This window comes from Hemicordylus capensis, chromosome 11, assembly GCF_027244095.1.
Source record: "Hemicordylus capensis ecotype Gifberg chromosome 11, rHemCap1.1.pri, whole genome shotgun sequence".
NCBI lineage: Eukaryota > Metazoa > Chordata > Lepidosauria > Squamata > Cordylidae > Hemicordylus > Hemicordylus capensis.
In genome coordinates, this window is record NC_069667.1 from 22678557 (window position 1) to 22696371 (window position 17815).

At 47.5% G+C, this 17815-nt stretch overlaps 1 protein-coding gene across 8 annotated transcripts in view; it reads left to right on the forward strand.

Annotated features, from left to right (window-relative positions):
- The window catches only part of GPR50 (G protein-coupled receptor 50), a 73763-nt gene that overhangs the window by 24258 nt on the left and 31690 nt on the right, over positions 1–17815 (forward strand). For 4 of the 8 annotated variants that reach the window (XM_053273508.1, XM_053273509.1, XM_053273513.1 and 1 more), the window contains exon 3: positions 12374–12542. In XM_053273508.1, the coding sequence (XP_053129483.1) occupies positions 12512–12542 (31 nt within the window). In that variant the 5' untranslated portion in view covers positions 12374–12511. Of the gene's footprint in view, positions 1–523; positions 3744–7933; positions 8115–8522; positions 8874–12373; positions 12543–15094; positions 15267–17815 lie in introns of those variants that run through there. The other 4 variants (XM_053273507.1, XM_053273512.1, XR_008311589.1 and 1 more) reach the window with 4 other exon arrangements.

Genomic DNA, 17815 nt, shown 5'->3' on the forward strand with positions numbered 1-17815 from the left:
TCCGATATTCACTTGTGTGGAAGCGCAGGAGGAAAACCTGGGTAGAAGTAAATGTGTGGCAACAACGTAGGAGGAAAACCTGGGTAGAACTGATTGTGTGGAAGCAATGTAGGAGGAAAACCTGGGTAGCTTTCCCCCCTAACCTTGCTTCCACACAATCATTTCTACCCAGGTTTTCCTCCTACCTTGCTTCCGCACCACCGAAAATTGGGAGCACACACAGCTCCCAAATCCGGATAGAACACAGCTTTTGATTGTGTGAATGACCTCAGAGGTTAAATACTGGTTATACCTGTATTTACCCCAAAGAAAGAGGACCCCACTCATATTTATCAAGGAAGAACTTGAAGGGGGGAAAAACTCATCTTAGCTTTGCAGAGAAAAACAAGGAGTCCCTTTTAACAACCAATTCTCATACCAAGGATTATTGCCTAAGCCCCCTGCTCACTGTAACACATTGCTGGATATGCCATGCACTGCTTACTGATGCCTCCATACTGTGCACCGATTTTTGTGCATGCAGGTGCTCTAGAGACGTGATGCATCCTCCCACCCGCTTGAAGATCTCACTTCTAGACACTCTGGGGAGGGAGCGGAATCCTGAAGAAGGACAACTTTAGCAACTTATGAAACAAAAAATGAACAAGGCACCCGCCAGAGGCAATCTGTGTGACTTACCAGGGACAACACCCAGAAAATAGGGATTGTCCCTGATAAATGGGAAACTCTCGGAGCCTGTGCCCCCCCGCCTCCAATCATAGTGTTGTTCTAGGATGTTTGGGGAAGAATTCTGTTCTGAAGTTAATGTAGCAGTGGATTTGGACTGTTTGCTGAAAGAAATTGCAGAAGGCCAATGCATAATTCACACACTCATCACCCTTCGACTACTGAAAGTCTTGTGGCACGAGAAACTAATTTGAAACCCTTTCTGTCCTAATTGTGTCTACTCTGCAGTTCCCAAGTGTCAGTTTGTAAAACTTAGCATTGGAGCTTCCATCATTTCCTTTTAAAGACGTGAATTAAATCTGGGTCATTCCGTGTATGTAGTTCTAATAGGGCCAGGGCACATCCACTTCCAGAGACCAGCATCTGAGGGGAAGAAATCGTGGGGTGTGTGGCAATGTGGCAATTTGGAGAGGAGAGCTGGTCTAGTGAGTCGAGGTGTGCACAAATCATATTTTGCAATTTGATTTGACCTCTAATCGAATTGCAAACAATTGAATTGATTTGTTGAACTGGCCAGCCATAGCTGGCCAGTTTGACTAATTGAATTGGAAATTTGCAAAAATAAATAAATAAATAAATAAAATCACGAATTTTCCACAGGGAACAATGGGGAACTCGAATCACCCCATTGTTCCCCATGGTTGGTCCTAGGGGCACCAAAGTGGGTTGGATATTAGGGCATGGCCCAACCTACCTCACCACCCAACCTACCACCCAACTCACAAAACAATCGGGTGAATTGCCAATTTTTTTTACTAAGGGAGGTCGGTGGGGGGAGGGGGAACCTCCATGGGACACCCCCCTATCACTGCTGCCTCAGACAACTCTCCCGGAGGAGGTAAGTTGGGGGATTTTTTTTTCAAGCCACGAACCGCCCTGAACCAAACCAGGGGGCGAGGGTTTGAGGGGGCGCCGGACCAAACTGGCCCTGTCCAGTTTGGACTCGAATCAAACTGGACCAGCTGGTTCCATGCAGACCTCTACCCACTGTGGCTGGGGTGGGGAATATGGGAGTTGTAGTCCAAAACCAGTTGGGGGGGCCTAAGTTGAGTAGGCCTGTTCTAAGGCATGAGCATGTGTGCGTGCACACATATTTTTGGATGTCTGCTCAGTTAATGATAGATCCCGCTCCAATTGAATCAGGAAGGTCCCATTCTGAATACACGTGCACGCACACTGCCTTGATGCTGCCGCCCAGAACAAAACTCATTCCGCACACAGATGGAAAAAGAGAGAGAGAGAGAGAGAGAACACTGACTGAATTACCAGTTATAAAGGTGCTTCTTTGCCTGACGACTGGCAGGATGCAATGGCTAGCCAAAAGCCACACCGTTGGCAGGAAGCCAGCCCTCTAACCCTTCTGAGAATCACCATTAGGCAAAAGACTTCTGCCCGAGCCACGAAGGCGGCTTTTGCCATGATGGGATCACTGAGCCTTTCCCTAGTGGGTGAACTGCATTCCATCGAGGACCCTGCACCTGACATTTGTCAAGTGCCACCAGAGGGCGGCATCCGTGTGCATATTTGGCGGCGCTGCTGTCTGCGAGGAGGAAGCTGCAGTCATTGGCCTCACCCTGGCCCAACTGTCAGTGCTACGATTTAGCTCCCCCTCGGCCCGCTGAAGGAGCAGAGATGTGTTCTTCCTCTCCAACACGGCCTCCTTCTGCATCTGAGCTCTCTCTCAAGCGGCCCTTCATCTATCAGCGCTGTAAGCCTGTCTCTGCAAAGTCAGCGATTCAATGATCGCCCAGAGAAAGAGATTGCGGATTCTCTCCTCCAATCAAGGGACATCTAACCTTGCAACAGGGTGGATGATTTGCTATTAGACAGCGTCCTCCTTTGACACTGACCTTTTTGTGGTCCCGCTCCTGGGACAAGTGATACTGTGCGCAGGGTTCTAATGTTGCGGCATTCCAAGAATTTATTTGCACATTCATGTGGGCTTGAGTCAGACCCCTGGCTGCAAAGCATGGGGCTCTTAGGGCCTGATTAAATAATAGGGTGGAAGAGGGGTCTTTATTCCATTCAGTTGCCCTTGCTAAGTGAAAAAAGAGGCACCTTTTAAAAGTCGCGATTCTTTTTTATTTGAGCAGGGGGAGAGCAACTGGCCCTCTCCAACCCCTGCACAGCATCCCTCCAGTGGCTGTTGCTGGGGTCTACCTTATGTTTCTTGTTAGATTGTGAGCCCACTGGGGACAGGGAGCCATCTTATTTGTTTATTATTTCTCTATTTCTCTATTTCTTTCTTTTTATTATTCAAAGGCAATCCACACAATTGGTACTTGGGTAGGAAATGCATCCTGCCCAGGTTTGGGAGCTGTGCATGTTTACCGATCATGTGTGAGTAAAATACAAGGATGGGAGGGGAAGTGATCATCTGTCAAGCACCACCTGGGCGGGAGGGTTCTGTGCCACTCAGCAGCTGACCTCAGCTCCTTAAGGAGGCTGGATGAAAAAAAGCCTGTTGTAATTTGTGATTGTTTAGTAAAGCACCAAGAGGAAGCTGCCCACTCCAGTTATGAAGTGGTGCAGAACTTTATGGCTGCAGTTATTCAAAAACAAGCATGGATGAAGAACGTGTTTGTCCCTGCGGTTCTGGTGAGATCGAAACAACAGCACACGTACTTTTGTACTGCCAATATTATAACTTATTTCCCCTGATATTAGCTTACATCCAGGCTCTACTGACACGTTTATTTGACCTTCCTTTTAGTGGATCAGAATGATGTTAGGTCCTACAATGTCGCCAAGTTTTGTCTCATAGTTAATAAAATTTGGCTAGAGCTTATCAATTAGTTGTTTACTTGAGAGTTCTACCTTTTTGTCTTTTTTAAAAAAACTTATATACCGCCCAAACTTTCGTCTCGGGGGGGGGGAACAATTGTTGCAAATTACTTAGCTGATTGTTATTATAGTTTATCTCATTCTGCTTCTATTTCTTTTAGGGGTTTTTATATTTAGTCTTATCTAATTAGTTTTAAATTTTAGTAGTTTGACCTACCTTATTATGCAAATCTAGTCACATCTGTTTGAATCTGTTCTTTGCTATATTGGTCAGAGATGGAAATAAAGATTGATTGATTGAGAACAAGCATGGAGATTGTCGTGCAGTATAAAGTAAATAAGATTTATTAGGGTAAGTACATTTGAGATAGGAAAGACCTATCCTAACTATGAGCTACATAGTGAAGCGGGGGGGGGGATAGGCTCCCATCTGCTCTCCAAGGAGAAAGGAAGTAGAACTGATTCGCTGCAGGAAATACCTGAGGAGTAAGCAGTGTTCCCCCTAAGGCATGTGCACATGTGTGCATTCACAAGTTGTTTTTTTTAATGTCCACTCAGTTAATTTTAGATCCCACTCAGGTTGAATCAAGAAGGCCCCATTCTGAATGCACATGCGCACATACACTGCCTTGATACTGCTGCCCAGAATAAAACTCATTCCGCACACAGATAAAAAAAATTGGAAAACACTGCTGAGGAGTCAAGGCAGGGGTCCTAGAGTAGAGGCAAAGCAGGGACAGGTAAGGGGACCCTCACTAGCTACCTCTACTCCCAGTGGCCCTAGTGGTCATTAAGATAGTTGGTGCAAAAGTTCGATGCACTGGAAGTCCATCTCCAACAAAGCCCTCCCACCCAGATGCTTATTTAGAGGTTTAGATTGTTTATTTAGATCATATATTATTGTTTCCTATAGAGAAATTTTGAAACCATACCAACTGCAAAACAGGTACCTGGCTCCACATAACAGCACAGCTGCTACCTGAGGAACTACAAGGATTCCTTTATAATAATGCCACTGAAGAAGGCCCAGTATAGGATGAAACGCTTATGGCTACGAGTCGGTGTCACCTCGACAGCACAACTTTACTTTAAAGTAGATAAGGAAGTATATGCCCTATATGAGACCTGCAGTTGATGTTAACTCCCCATAAGATATGAAATCCATATCCTTACCTTATCCAAGGACAACGGGATTCCTCTTCAGTTCACATTGGATATTTAGATGCTCCAGAAGACAACTTTTGGAGGACTGATCTGCAAGATGTGACACTCCATATATATAGGGGGCTCAGTAGTAAGATTGATTGTAAATTCTCATACAAACTTGTTCTATACTCGTGTTTTTTATTGTTACATGCCTTTGCTCTTAATATACATCGTTCACGTTGATGTGCTAAATGAGATTGTTTATTAAATGTTTCTCCATATATGTGTGTGTGTGTGTATACCCACGTATATGTGTGTTTGTGTGTTTGTGCACACACACACACACACACAAACACATATATACACACACATATATATACACGCCATGGTATTTGGAGGTATTGCATACTTCCACCATTTATAGACTTGACAGACTTCCAAGTTCCATGCGTACTTTTAAAGCATAACTTTTTAGGCTATTATGTGGCAGTGGGTTCTTTTTGGGCCCATCTGCATACTTGGTTGAACCCAGGTCATCTTTTCAAGGACTGTTCAAACTGCAGCCTTCCAGCTGTTGGACTACATCTCCAGCACCCCCAGTCACAATCACCAGTAGCCAGGGATGGTGGGAGTTATGGACCATCATCTGCAGGAGGGCTGCGGTCTGAGACCCCTGATGATCTAGATGTTGGTGGAAACTGAACATGGCCATGAGTTGCTGATGTCTAACTCTGTCCAATTGGCTCACCCTCTTACTGGCACTGAATGGACGTCTGCCCACCTTGTCTCAGAAGGCAGGGCCTGTGTGTGTGTGAAAGCTTCCTGGGCCAAGCGGCTCATTCTCACAGACGGCTGCCACATTGAGGCACTGTGTTTGTGAACTCAAGCGTTCCCCTGGTGTCTCTGTATATTAGTGTATGGACACTCTTTCTTGGCATCCGTTCCTGGGAAATCCAGGGTTAAGTGGAAGGAATGTTAGTGGGGGGAGGCAGGCTCATTGTAAATCTCCTCACATCTTCATTGGGGGCATAGTTGGATGCAGGGGTGCACATGGGTAATTTTGGTGCCTGGACCTAAAGGCATTTGGAGGCCCACCCCCACTGGAGGTCCCCCTCCCGCTGTAAGTTAAGCATCATCCCCCTACACACAGACAGACAGACAGACAGACACACACACACACACACACACACACACCGTATTTTTAACACGTGGGGCATAATTATGCAAATATGCAGTAGCAGAAACATTTCAACACGCAACTTCACATTCCCATCCCACATTTTTCTTTCCCTACTCCCCCCTCTATCTCTAAATGGACCTGGCACAGGTCATAATAATCACACTTGGCCGCCCAGCACAGTGCAGGTCAGCAGCGGCCACACCACCCGGGACAGTCTGAAGAGGATTTGGGAGCCCCCAGGGGTTGTGGAGGCCCTGGACCTTGGCCCCAAAGTCCAGGGGTAAGAGCACCACTTGTTGGATGTGGGGACCTAACTGTAGGCTTAACATGGGCCCTGGGTGCTTTCCAGATTAGACCCTGTCAAGGACGTATCTCTGAAGTGTGCTTCCACACTTCCTGTGTTGTGACACCGCATATCAGAATATGCAAATATGGATTTTTGTATAATGAAAAGCCAAGAACGCTGGTGTAGTATATTTTATCACAAATCACAAAGTATATTTTATCACAAAGATTCACAAATCTGGGTTTCCACCCAGACACCACCAGGGCATTCTATAATATCCACCAAAGATTCTGTTTTGGAACCACTTTCTCCCAATATGTGGTCTATTTCTTAAAACCTTTTGTACCACTAATGAGATCATATATATGAGATTCAGCTTATTTTATTAATTATCTACAATTACATTTTGGTCACTTTAGACATAGTCTTTATATATGAGTATTCCTCAACACAAGGCACTCGTGACCATTGAAAATACATTGAACAGAACAAAATATACCCACCGACTCATTTATTATGTCTTTGGCAGAGATTGTGTTATTTCAAATTGATTTCTCTTTTAATGGTAAATACTATCAACAAATCAAAGGAATAGCTATGGGGTCCTAATGGTGCAGTGGGGAAATGCTTGACTAACAAGCAGAAGGTTGCTGGTTCGAATCCCCGCTGATACTATATCAGGCAGCAGCGATATAGGAAGATGCTGAAAGGCATCATCTCATACTGCATGGGAGGAGGCAATGTTAAACGCCTCTTGTATTCTACCAAAATAAAACCACAGTGCTCTGTGGGCGCCAGGAGTCGAAATCAATGATGGCACACTTTACCTTTACCACCGTGGCAACAGAAGTCGCAAACATATATTTTTCTCACAGAATCCATATTGGAACTTTTGTATTCTTTGATGGCATTATATAGATGATGTCAATGTTTTATGGCGGGGCAATGTGAATCAATTTAGATATTTCAATAGTTGGCTCAGTAACAGAGACACCAGTTGGATATCTGAGATGCAATATGATTTAAGATGCAATATGATTTAAGATTTGGATGTTCTTTTATGTAAAGAGGAAAGAAGTCTAAACACCACTACTTATAGGAAGTCCACAGATAGAAACACATATTTGCAACATGATAGTTCGCATCGTAAACACATAAACAATTTGCCCTATGGTCAGTTTTTATGTTTGAGAAGGAATTGTTCTGAAAGTTCCCATTTCCTGTTGGAAGCAGAAAAGTTAGAAACCAGCTTAGCGGCTAGAGATTACTTACAAAAGGACGAGGAATTTAAGAGAACATTTGGTACATAGCGACACACATTTGAAATCCAGGAATTCTTTAATGCCAGGAAAATGCCCTTGTGGGAACTGCATGTATTATAAACAGTCACAAGAGAAAATTCTTCCACAATCCTATTGACAACAAAATATATATACTGAGACAATTTACCGCAGGTAATACGTCTCATGTGGTATATGCAACCGTATCCTTGTAAGTTATTATAGGGAAGACTTTTAGAAACCTTAAACTTATTGGGGAACACAAATGCAACATGCAGAATCAGCACAGAGGAGAACTATTAGTCAAACACTTTTTAAAACTTAACCACAAACCTACGGAATTTATCTTTTGGGCAACAGAGCAGGTGGAGAGTCAGAATGAGGAGTTGCTGTTGAGAAAGGAGATGCAGTGGTTTTTGAGACTGCAGACCATTGCACCCAAGGGGTTAAATGAAGACTTAGATTATGCCTCCCTTTTTAAAACCATCCAGATAACAAGACACTCCTGGTACTCCTTTTGATCTTGTTATCTGGATAGTTTTTAAAAGGGAGACTCATTCAATTAGAGCACTCTAGAACAACATATTAACTCCAGGTGTCTGCTTTAAAATGGGGTTTAAAGGGTTGCTTTTGAAAGAAAGACATAAATACCTTTGGTTCAGGGTGAGAACTCCAGAAAAACAAACATTGTGATTAATTTTATCTACCCAAGGTATGTTTCTTCTCTCTTCTTCCCTTGTTTTTTAGAAAGAGGGTTTTAACAAGAGGTCTTTTAATAAGAGGTTTTCCGTGCTTGTTAGTTTATTTTTACTGACAACAAAAAACATAACTCAGTGGCCAGTTACGGAGAAGATGGCATGTTTCTGTCATGAACACAATGCAGCAACATCTCTCTCTCTCCTGACCGACTCATTATGTAGCTGATACATTTGAGATAGGTCTTTCCTATCTGATTTACCTCACCGATAAATCAATTTAGGTTGGACTCTACAGTGATCTCCATGCGTGTTCTTTAAACAGCTGCAGCAACTAAACTCTGCAATCTGTAACTGGAGTGATAGCTTCCTTGGCACTTTACAATACAAGAGGGAGAGGAATGGATGGATAATTGGCTGTACTATATTCTGGCACTGCCTATGTGCCCTAGGTGGCCTGCTGGGTCTGCCTAGTGGATGGGCTAATGTGCTATGCCCCACTGGCGGATTCCTTGCCTTTCATATTGTGCTGTGGGTTAGGGTCATTCTAACAGGCTTTGAGGCTGCAAAGAACCATACACTTCTGGCTGCTATATCCCCTGCATTATGAGAGTATCTTGCCCCTTTTGGCTATTTTAGATGAGCTCTGGATTATTTTGATGGCTAAAAGTTGCTCTCCAAAGACTGCCCCAACTGGGCAATTTGGGGCTGTAGTGGATGCCATGGGGGGGGGGGGGCCTCCAGATATATCCCCATGACAGCACACCCTGGAGGAGGTAAGTTTATTTTAAAAATATTTTTTAAATTTAGAACCCCTGATTGGGGGTTCGGCTTGACATTAAGCTGTCGAAAGTCGGTTCAATGTCAAACTGGTTTGCAGCACATCCCTACATATTAAGGCTGTGGTCTTATACGCACTTGCCTAGGAATACAGTGGGATTCCCGTGTGAGTGAATATGCTTAGGATTGTGCACATCAGCTAAGCTTGGATGAAACCCACATACAGTGGCGACATGTCCTTGTTCTTATTTCTCATTTGGTTGCTAAAAACGATTGGCATTAACCACTCTGTGTGTGTGTGTGTGTGTGTGTGTGTGTGTGTGTGTTTAAAGAAAGATATTTTAAATTTAACAGATTTAATGAAATAATTGTAACCTAATTAAAAGCCTGGATGAATAAATGTGTCTTAACACCCCTGTAAAAAGCTGTTGGAGATGGGGAGGCTCTTATTTCAGCAGGTAGCATGTTCCAAAGCCTTGGGGCAGCAATGGAGAAGGCCCATCCCTGAGTAGCCACCAGACGAATACAAATACGACAGATATTTATATACCGCTTTTCAACAAAAGTTCCCAAAGTGGGTTTACATAGATATAAATAAAGATGGGCACCCTGTCCTCATATCTGAAAAGACACATAAGATAGACCAGCAACAGCCACTGGAGGGATGCTGTGCTGGGGGTGGATAGGGCCAGTTGCTCTCCCCCTTCTAAATAAAGAGAATCCCCACTTTTAAAAGGTGCCTCTTGCTCAGTTAGCAGACAAACTTGTGGCAACTGCTGACAGACCTCTCTAGTTGATCTCAATGGGCGGTGGGTCTCATAATATTAATAATAAAAGATATGCATACTTTTCACAACTTGTGAATTTTTTTTTTTTTTAAATAGGGAGTACAAAATTCCCAAAGCATGCGTGCTAAAAGACCACATGGTGGCGCCATGAAACAGCATTCTTCCTTCTAAAAATCAACAAGGCTGATATATTAGCTGCTAATATGTGCTATGCTTTGGGTTCTTAACACGTGTGTGTGTGAGAGAGAGAGAGAGAGAGAGAGCGTGCTTGATTAAGAGTGGTGAAGTTACTGCGAGTTACGGATATTTTGAATTTGCCTTTAAAACCAACACAAAAAGTGGACTTTTAACACTCTCATTGCCTAAGCTCCAATGTGCAATGAAACACCTGACTCGTGTATAGAGCGCTCCTCAATAGCTCGCAGGGTCTCCGACTTCAAGCTAGATGATATGTGAACACACACTTGCCCTTCCATGGTTAATCAAAGTAAAATCACTGTCTGGGAACACTCCAGAGTTTTCCACACAGGGCTTTTAAAGCCCTTTAGCTCGTATCTCCACCGGAATGGAGAGGGTGCATTCACATATTGGCCAGATTTACCCCGAAGTCCCTGCGAGTTACTGGGGAGCAGTTTGCACACAATTCGGGGTTTTCACTGCACCTTAGAGTGCAGCCCGATTTATTTCCGGGGTTAACCCCCACACACACACTTTTTGCATTGGTTTTTTGGGATAACATTGAGTTCACAGTAAAGCCTCGCAGAAAACTTATGGTAAAGCCTGCTGTGTGAAGAACTCGGCGTTTTTCACACAGCAGGCTTTACTACAAGTTTGAAGTTGCCCCCCAAAACCTATGCAAAAAATGGATTTTTAATTTTTAACACTCTAACAAGCAATCCCAAATCGTGTGTGTGTGTGTGTAGTGCTTCCTGATAACTCGCAGGGACTTCAGGGTAAATCTATCAATATGTGAACGAACGGCCTTCATTCTGGAGGAGATGCAAACTAAAAGCCCTGTGTAAAAAACATCCTGCATGGGTTTCTTTTTCCCATTCACATTTTTTTTCTCCTTGCTTCAGCTCTTCTCACTCCATTCACAAAGATCGGCTTTGACCAAGCACCAGAGCAATTAAGGAAGCCGCTTTTTGTATACCTTTCAGATTATGCTAAATGGCGCCCGAAAAATGGAAGCAGATTTAATTCTCCTTTTAAAAATTTTTTGGCAAGGTACTAAATATAGGTGCCAGCATACTGAGTGATGTGATCCATGCTTTGAAGAACTCAGATAAACACTGCTGGTATTTTTAGCTGTGATTAATTAATGCAAATTAGTGTCTGGAAGTGAAGGCAGCAGCAACAGGCAGAGAACATGTGTTCAAATGTATCATATTTCCTACATAAGCTATAACCATGGGGTGGTCTTGTGGTAGCAAGCATGAATGGTCCCCTTTGCTAAGCAGAGTTCACCCTGGTTTGCATTTGAATGGGAAACTACATGTGCTAGCACTGTCAGATATTCCCCTGAAGGGATGGAGTCGCTCTGGGAAGAGCATGTTCCAAGTTTCCTCCCGGGCATCTCCACGATAGGGCTGGGAGAGACTCCTGCCTGCCTGCAATCTGGGAGAAGCTGCTGCCAGTCAGTGTAGGCAATACTGAGCTAGATGGACCAAGGGTCTGACTCGGTATATGGTAGCTTCCTATGGTCCTGTGTGGGATGTGGAGAGCACGTGGGGTTTGTCTGTTCCATGTCATTTTATGGAACTTTCCACTTTCCTTGGGGAAAAGAAAGAAGTCACTAGCACCTCTTACTTGTAAAACTATACAGAAAAACCATTCAGATAGCATTCTCCTTTCTTGCCCCAAATCAGTGAGCCACAGGAACATAGGAAGCTGCTGTATACTGAGTTGGACTATTGGTCTATCTTGCTCAGTGTTGTCTACCCAGACTGGCAGCAGCTTCTCCAAGGTTGCAGGCAGGAGTCTCTCTCAGTCCTGTCTTGGAGATGCTGCCAGGGAGGGAACTTGGAACTTTCTGCTCTTCCCAGAGCGGCTCCATCCCCTGAGGGGGAATCTCTTCCAGGGCTCACACTTCTAGTCTCCCATTCGTATGCAACCAGGGTGGACCCTGCTTAGCTAAGGGGACAAGGCATGCTTGCTACCACAAGACTAGCTCTCCTCTTTAAGCCCTCCGCATTAAAGCTGCAAACCTAAGCAAACTTCTTTGGGAGGCGACACCATTAAGCCCAGCGGGAGTTAGTACTCCTGCATCAACATGCACAATATCGTGCTGGAAATATGAGTGGCACAGCGTAACGTGTGGTGCTAATCCACCCTCGGTGGTGCGGCCTCCCATCGCAGCCTTGGGGGCCTCGCACTTTTGCACAGCAGCACAAATACCTCTGGAAGCTGCTTGACTGTCCGTGACATGTAGCCAACATAACCTGCGCTTCTAGAGGGCAGGTGTGCAACTCCAAGTATCTGCGTTCTTGCACAAAAAATGCAAGACCACCAGCACTTTGCTAGGAGCCTGCTGATGCTCAGGTGAATTGGCATCTGTCCCCTTGGGCTTTGCCACACATTTATTTCTTTATTTCTTTATTACATGTTCATCCCACCCCATCCAAAGGCTCTGGGCAGTGTGCAACAAATGGGCCCTTAAAAAGAAGGCTGCAGTTGGCTAGATGAATCTCTCTCTCTTTTAATTTAAGAAACCTCTGACCCACGGAAAGGTGTCCTGATCAAACTAGGCAGCAGCTTCTGCAAAACGGCTGTTTTGAATCCAGCCAGATGGCAAACGCCACCTTAAAAGGATTCTGTCTTCCACAAGAAGGAATGTCTCTTCCAAGATGCTGTGGACATCCAAGGTGCAGGCATCAGGTAGGTTTTGGTTTTTGGTTTTTGCTTCAGAACTATTGTTCACCTAAGATGCAGGCTTAGGCAAATAGAGGCCATTGACTAACCAATACAAGTGCAGTTTTATACAAGTGGCCAGTCTCATAGTGCTGAGCATGAACGGTCCCTTTCGCTCAGTAGGGTTTGCCTTGGTTTACATTTGGACAGAGCAGCTGCTTGCATGTAGAAGGTCCTGGGTTCAATCCCTGGCAGCATCTCCAAGTAGGGCTGGGAGAGACTCCTGCCTGCAACCTTGGAGAGCTGCTGCCAGTCAGTGTAGACAATTCTGAGCTGGATGGACCAAGGGTCTGACTCGGCAGAAGGCAGCTTCTTGACAAAACTCATACACATGCAGTGCAATCCTCTGTATATGTACTCAACACTACGACCCACCGTATTCAGTGGGGCTTACTCCTAGATTAACCTTAGACTGCAATCTTATGCACATCTACCTGAAAGTAAGCCCCCTTGAACACAGTAGGACTTACTTGTGAGTATACACACATAGGAATGGACTGTCAATTGCCTATCTATGACAGCCCTAATTACAATTATTTCATTAAATCTGTTAAAGTATATTAAATGACTTGTATTTAGCTGGTTGCTGTTTTACACTGACTTATGGGGTATTTTCATATCCATGAAACTGAAGGTTGGCAAATTCAGGACCGACAAGAGGAAGCACTTCTTCACAAAGTGCCTAATTAATCTGTGGAACTCTCTGTCACAGGATGTGGTGATGGCCACTAGCTTGGATAGCACTAAAAGGGGCTTAGACAAAGCCATGGAGGACAGGTCTGTCAATGGCTACTAGTCTGGTGGCTACAGGCCACCTCCAGCCTCAGAGACAAGATGCCGCTAAATCCCAGTTGCAGAGGAGAAACAGCAGGAGAGGGGGCATGCCCTCACCCCCTGCCTGTGGGCTTCTTGGAGGCATCTGGTGGGTCACTGTATGAAACAGAATGCTAGACTGCATGGGCCTTGGGCCTGATCCAGCAGGGCTGTCCTTATCTCCTGCCTTTGCAAAACATCTGCCAAATTCATGGGTTGCTCTTGGGAAAAGAGAAGTGGTCCATGTGTGATGACCACACATGTATTTATTTCACTGTGTTGGGTATCTTGTGGATTCCAGTGCTCTTTCAGCCTTGTTCCCCATATGTCCTGTCTCCTGTTTTATACACTGGGTGGCTTCACATGATTGTCAGTAAGCTGAGAGCCTCTAGTTCCCGGCGAAAGTGCACTCCTGGAAGATGTGACATCTGAACCCACTCAAGTTCCCATGCTGGATTCCTGAAATTCACCTGACATTCTCCCAAGATTTTCTGACTCTGCCCACTTGTAACCCACATTTGAAGCTGGGCAGAGAATCTTAGCAGAGCAGTGTGGGAATGTACTTGCTAGAAGCCAGAGATTCCTGGCTTACTAACCTGGTGGCCATCATGTGAAGCTGTCCATATGATGTTTCCCAGAGGTGGCACCTTTGTCTGAATTTCTCCTTCTTCCGCATTTATTCTATACCTTCTGAGACTCTGTTGGGCTTGGGCTGAAATCACTCTCTGTAATGTGGCCATACAATCTGCACTGGGGGAAACGGACATTTGCTTTCACTTCCATGCTCCATGACTACATCCACAGGTGACATCAACACACCACGCAGGAGGTTCAAAGGCCTCCCAGGTGCCAAGGGTCGCCTGAAGTGCCTATGGAAGTACAAGAGCTTTGCCCAGGTGGCTCGCTGTCCCTGCGGAGCGTGCCAATGCCCTCACGTGCGCGCGGCTCGGCTGTGGTCAGCATCTGATCCGAGGTCAAGGAGAGGGCTGTGGGGCGTGGATCTTTCATGGGCGCTGGAAGAAAAGCAGGTGGAGAGGGAGGTCTCACCGAGACAGGGGAAGGCAGAGACTTTGAAGTGGGCAGGTAGCCTGGCGGAGCCCTCCCGTGCCTCCCTTACCGCGCCCACACCCGACTCAGTCAGCGAGCGAGAGCCACAGAGCCCCAGCTCTCCAGAGCGCACGGCTAGCCCGGCAACGCGCGCCGGGGTCCCTCTTTACGCGCCGGCAAAGGGGGTGGAAGCGATCGCGCAGCCGCGCCGTCCCGCGCGAGGGGTGGCCCAAGACGAAGCCCTCGGAGCCGGGGAGCTTTCCCGAGCTGTCGGGCGGCGCTGGAGCGGTGTGGGCGTGAGCGCCTTCGGGAGCGCCGCCAGGAGAGAAGAGCGCAGCGGCGGCGGTTGCGCAGCGCCTTGGAAGAGGCAAGGAGGCGAGAGAGGGCCACGCCGACGACTCCCGTGCCCGGGCTGGACAGCGTGGCTGCTGCTGCTGCTGCTGCCGCCGCCGCCGCCGGGGGTCTGCGGGAGAGGTGGACCCGCCGCTGGCTCCGGGGCGATCATCTTCTTAGGGGCAGGGTTGGGAGTTTGGCAGCCGCGGGGCGCCGCCGCCGGCTGCTCTCCGCGCCACCCCGCCCGATGGGGAGGGAGACCCGGGGAGGGCTTCCCCCTGCCGCCTCCTTGCCCTCTCGCCCCGCTCCTGCTGGCGGCTGGCGGCGGCGGCGGCGCGGAGATGCTGGAGGGCAACGCCAGCTGCCCGGACTGCCGCCTCCCCCTCGAGGCGCGCCACTCCTTGGCAGCCGTGCTCATCTTCACCATCGTGGTGGACATCCTGGGCAACGTCTTGGTGATCCTGTCCGTGCTGAGGAACCGGAAGCTCCGCAACGCCGGTGAGTGAGCGCCGGGGCTCGGGAGGGGGACTGAGCCGCGGGGCTGCTGGGGTGGGCATGGCCATGGTCGGGGGCACTTCTGAATGGGCTACTTCGCTGCTGACGGTCCTTTTCTTTCCCTGGATGACTGATCCGGCGCAGGAGCGGGGCCAGATCCTCCTCACCGCCTGGCAGGACGAGCGAAGGGCTGCCACTCCGGGGCATAGCTAGGGGAGAAGGGGCCCTGTTCGCCCCTCTCCCCGGTGGCCCTTCAGAGTGAGGGAGATAATGACGAAAACAGGGAGGGGTGGAGCTGGGGGTCCCTCAGGAGCTGGGGGCCCCGGGTTCTTTGAAGCCATCTGGTCAATCAGAGCAGATGCTCATCTGCTGTGCCACATGGCGATGTGCCCTGTGCCACATGTAAAAGGAGAGGGGTCCCTTGCACCTTTAAGAGAGAGGCAGAAGAGGGAGTTTCAGCAAGTGCAGCTTTTCTTTCCCCTACGTGGCCCGCAGCACCTGCTGAAATCCCCCCTTCGGGCCCTCTCTTAAAAGATTCAGCAGACTTCTCTCCTCTCTTCCATCTGGCAGCCCCAGACAAGAGAGTGGATCAAGTTGCGATATCATGCATGGCTAGGAAACTTGTCCAGCGTGCTTCCTGTAAATTGTAATCGTTACAACAATCTTGCAAGGTAGTTCAGGGTTGTTACCCCCATATGGGGGAGGCTGAGGTTGGGCGGGAGTGGTTTGCAGAAGGATGCAGTCCTGTGCACTTGGACCTGGGAGTCAGTCCCATTGAACCCAGTGGTGCGACGGACCTCTGCGTAAACTCGGGAAGGATCGTGCTGTCAGTGGATGGTTGATTGTCTCTTACCCCCAAGATTTGCTGTCCCTGCTTGATCAACTGTCTTTTGTATGGGTCCCCTCCATTTTGACCTGAGCTGGACTTTCCTCCCCTTTCTCTCTTCTTCTTGGGATTCTTCCCTCTCCAAGTTAGTTGTATAGAAAGAGGTAACCAGCTCCTTCTCCAGTTATGGTCCCATCTCTCTTTCCCCCTTTGCCAGTGCTGTGTTTGCAACAGATGTGTCTTGTATTGGACTTTGCAACTTCTTCCAACTGTCTTCTGCAGGGCTTAATTTTAGCTCGCAAACTGGGGAAAGGGGGCTTAATCCCAGATCATGCTTCCCGTAAACCCTTGGCCCTTGCGGCATGTGAAGTAATGATGAAAGGTGACTCTGAGCATGGGCAGAGTGCTCCCCCACAACTCCACACACACACACCCCACCTGGAGTTAGTACCACTGCAAGCCTGGGATATCTTTAGGACCACAGGCTTCTAGGAGAGAGGTCGGAAACTTCAAGCAGCCCTGGGCCCAGGCATTTAGGCATTTTAAGCCTGTCTGTGTGAAAGATCTGGAGGAATGCACTGGCAAGACAGAGGCCCAGGCTTGGGAGTTTTGTCTGTGGGAAAACCAGCCGCCAGCATGCACGAATGTCAATTGCAGAAAATGAGCACGGAGAGATAATTTATGTTGAAGGGGGATCTTCCCTCTGAGACAGCTGCGTGTGATGCTTTCAAAAATCGGAGCTCTCGATGGGGATGCGATTGAAGGTTGCGGCCACATCTTTCAAAGAGGGACGTGCCTGTCTGGTCCAATCAGTTGGCTGCGGGATTGCTTGGAGGGAGGGCTGAGGCTGAACCGTGCAGGTCTGGAGGGCAACTGGCAAGCAGCTGCGGAAGCCTGAGAGGAGAGCTGGTCTTGGAGAGGAGAGCTGGTCTGGTGGTAGCAAGCAGGACTTGTCCCCTTAGCTAAGCAGAGTCCACCCTGGTAGGAGACTTGATGTGTGAGCACTGCAAGAGATTCCCCTCAGGGGATGGAGCCGCTCTGGGAAGAGCAGAAGGTTCCAAACTCCCTCCCTGGCAGCATCTTCAAGGTAGGGCTGAGAGAGATTCCGTGGAGAAGCCGCTGCCAGTCTGGGAAGACAATCCTGAGCTAGATGGACCAAGGGTCTGACTCAGCATATGGCAGCTTCCTATGTTCCTATGAGCATCCATTTCTGGGAGAGCAGCAAGCCAATTTCTGGGGGGAAGGAGTCTTGTGGATCATGGGTGGCGGTCACGCCCTGACTTTTGAGCAGGCAGAACTGTCTTCTTATCTTTGTTTAAACCCTACTGCCTGAGGAGAGTCGGGATGAGGGGCTGAAAGGCTCCCTCGGCCAAGGGGCTCATGGCATCTCCTTGAATTCTGCTGCAGTGTGTCTTGACGGCCACAGAGGCAGGGGTAGCCCTTTCACGAGGCGGCCATCTCGGGGCAGATTGCTGTGTGGCATCTTGCCACACAGGGTGGCAAGATGCACCGTAAGAGCTTCCCCTCAGGGGAATCTGAGATTCCCACTTTGGTGTGGGTTCATACAATCATGTGAATGTCAGTAGCCCACATTAAACCTAGGTTCAAATAGTTGGGTGAGCCAGGCCTGATTTGCGTATAGTACTCAAAGCACTTGGGAATAACCTTGTTTGGAAGCAACAAGTAAATCTTGTCATGGAATGCAGTTCTAAATAGCTTGAGAAAA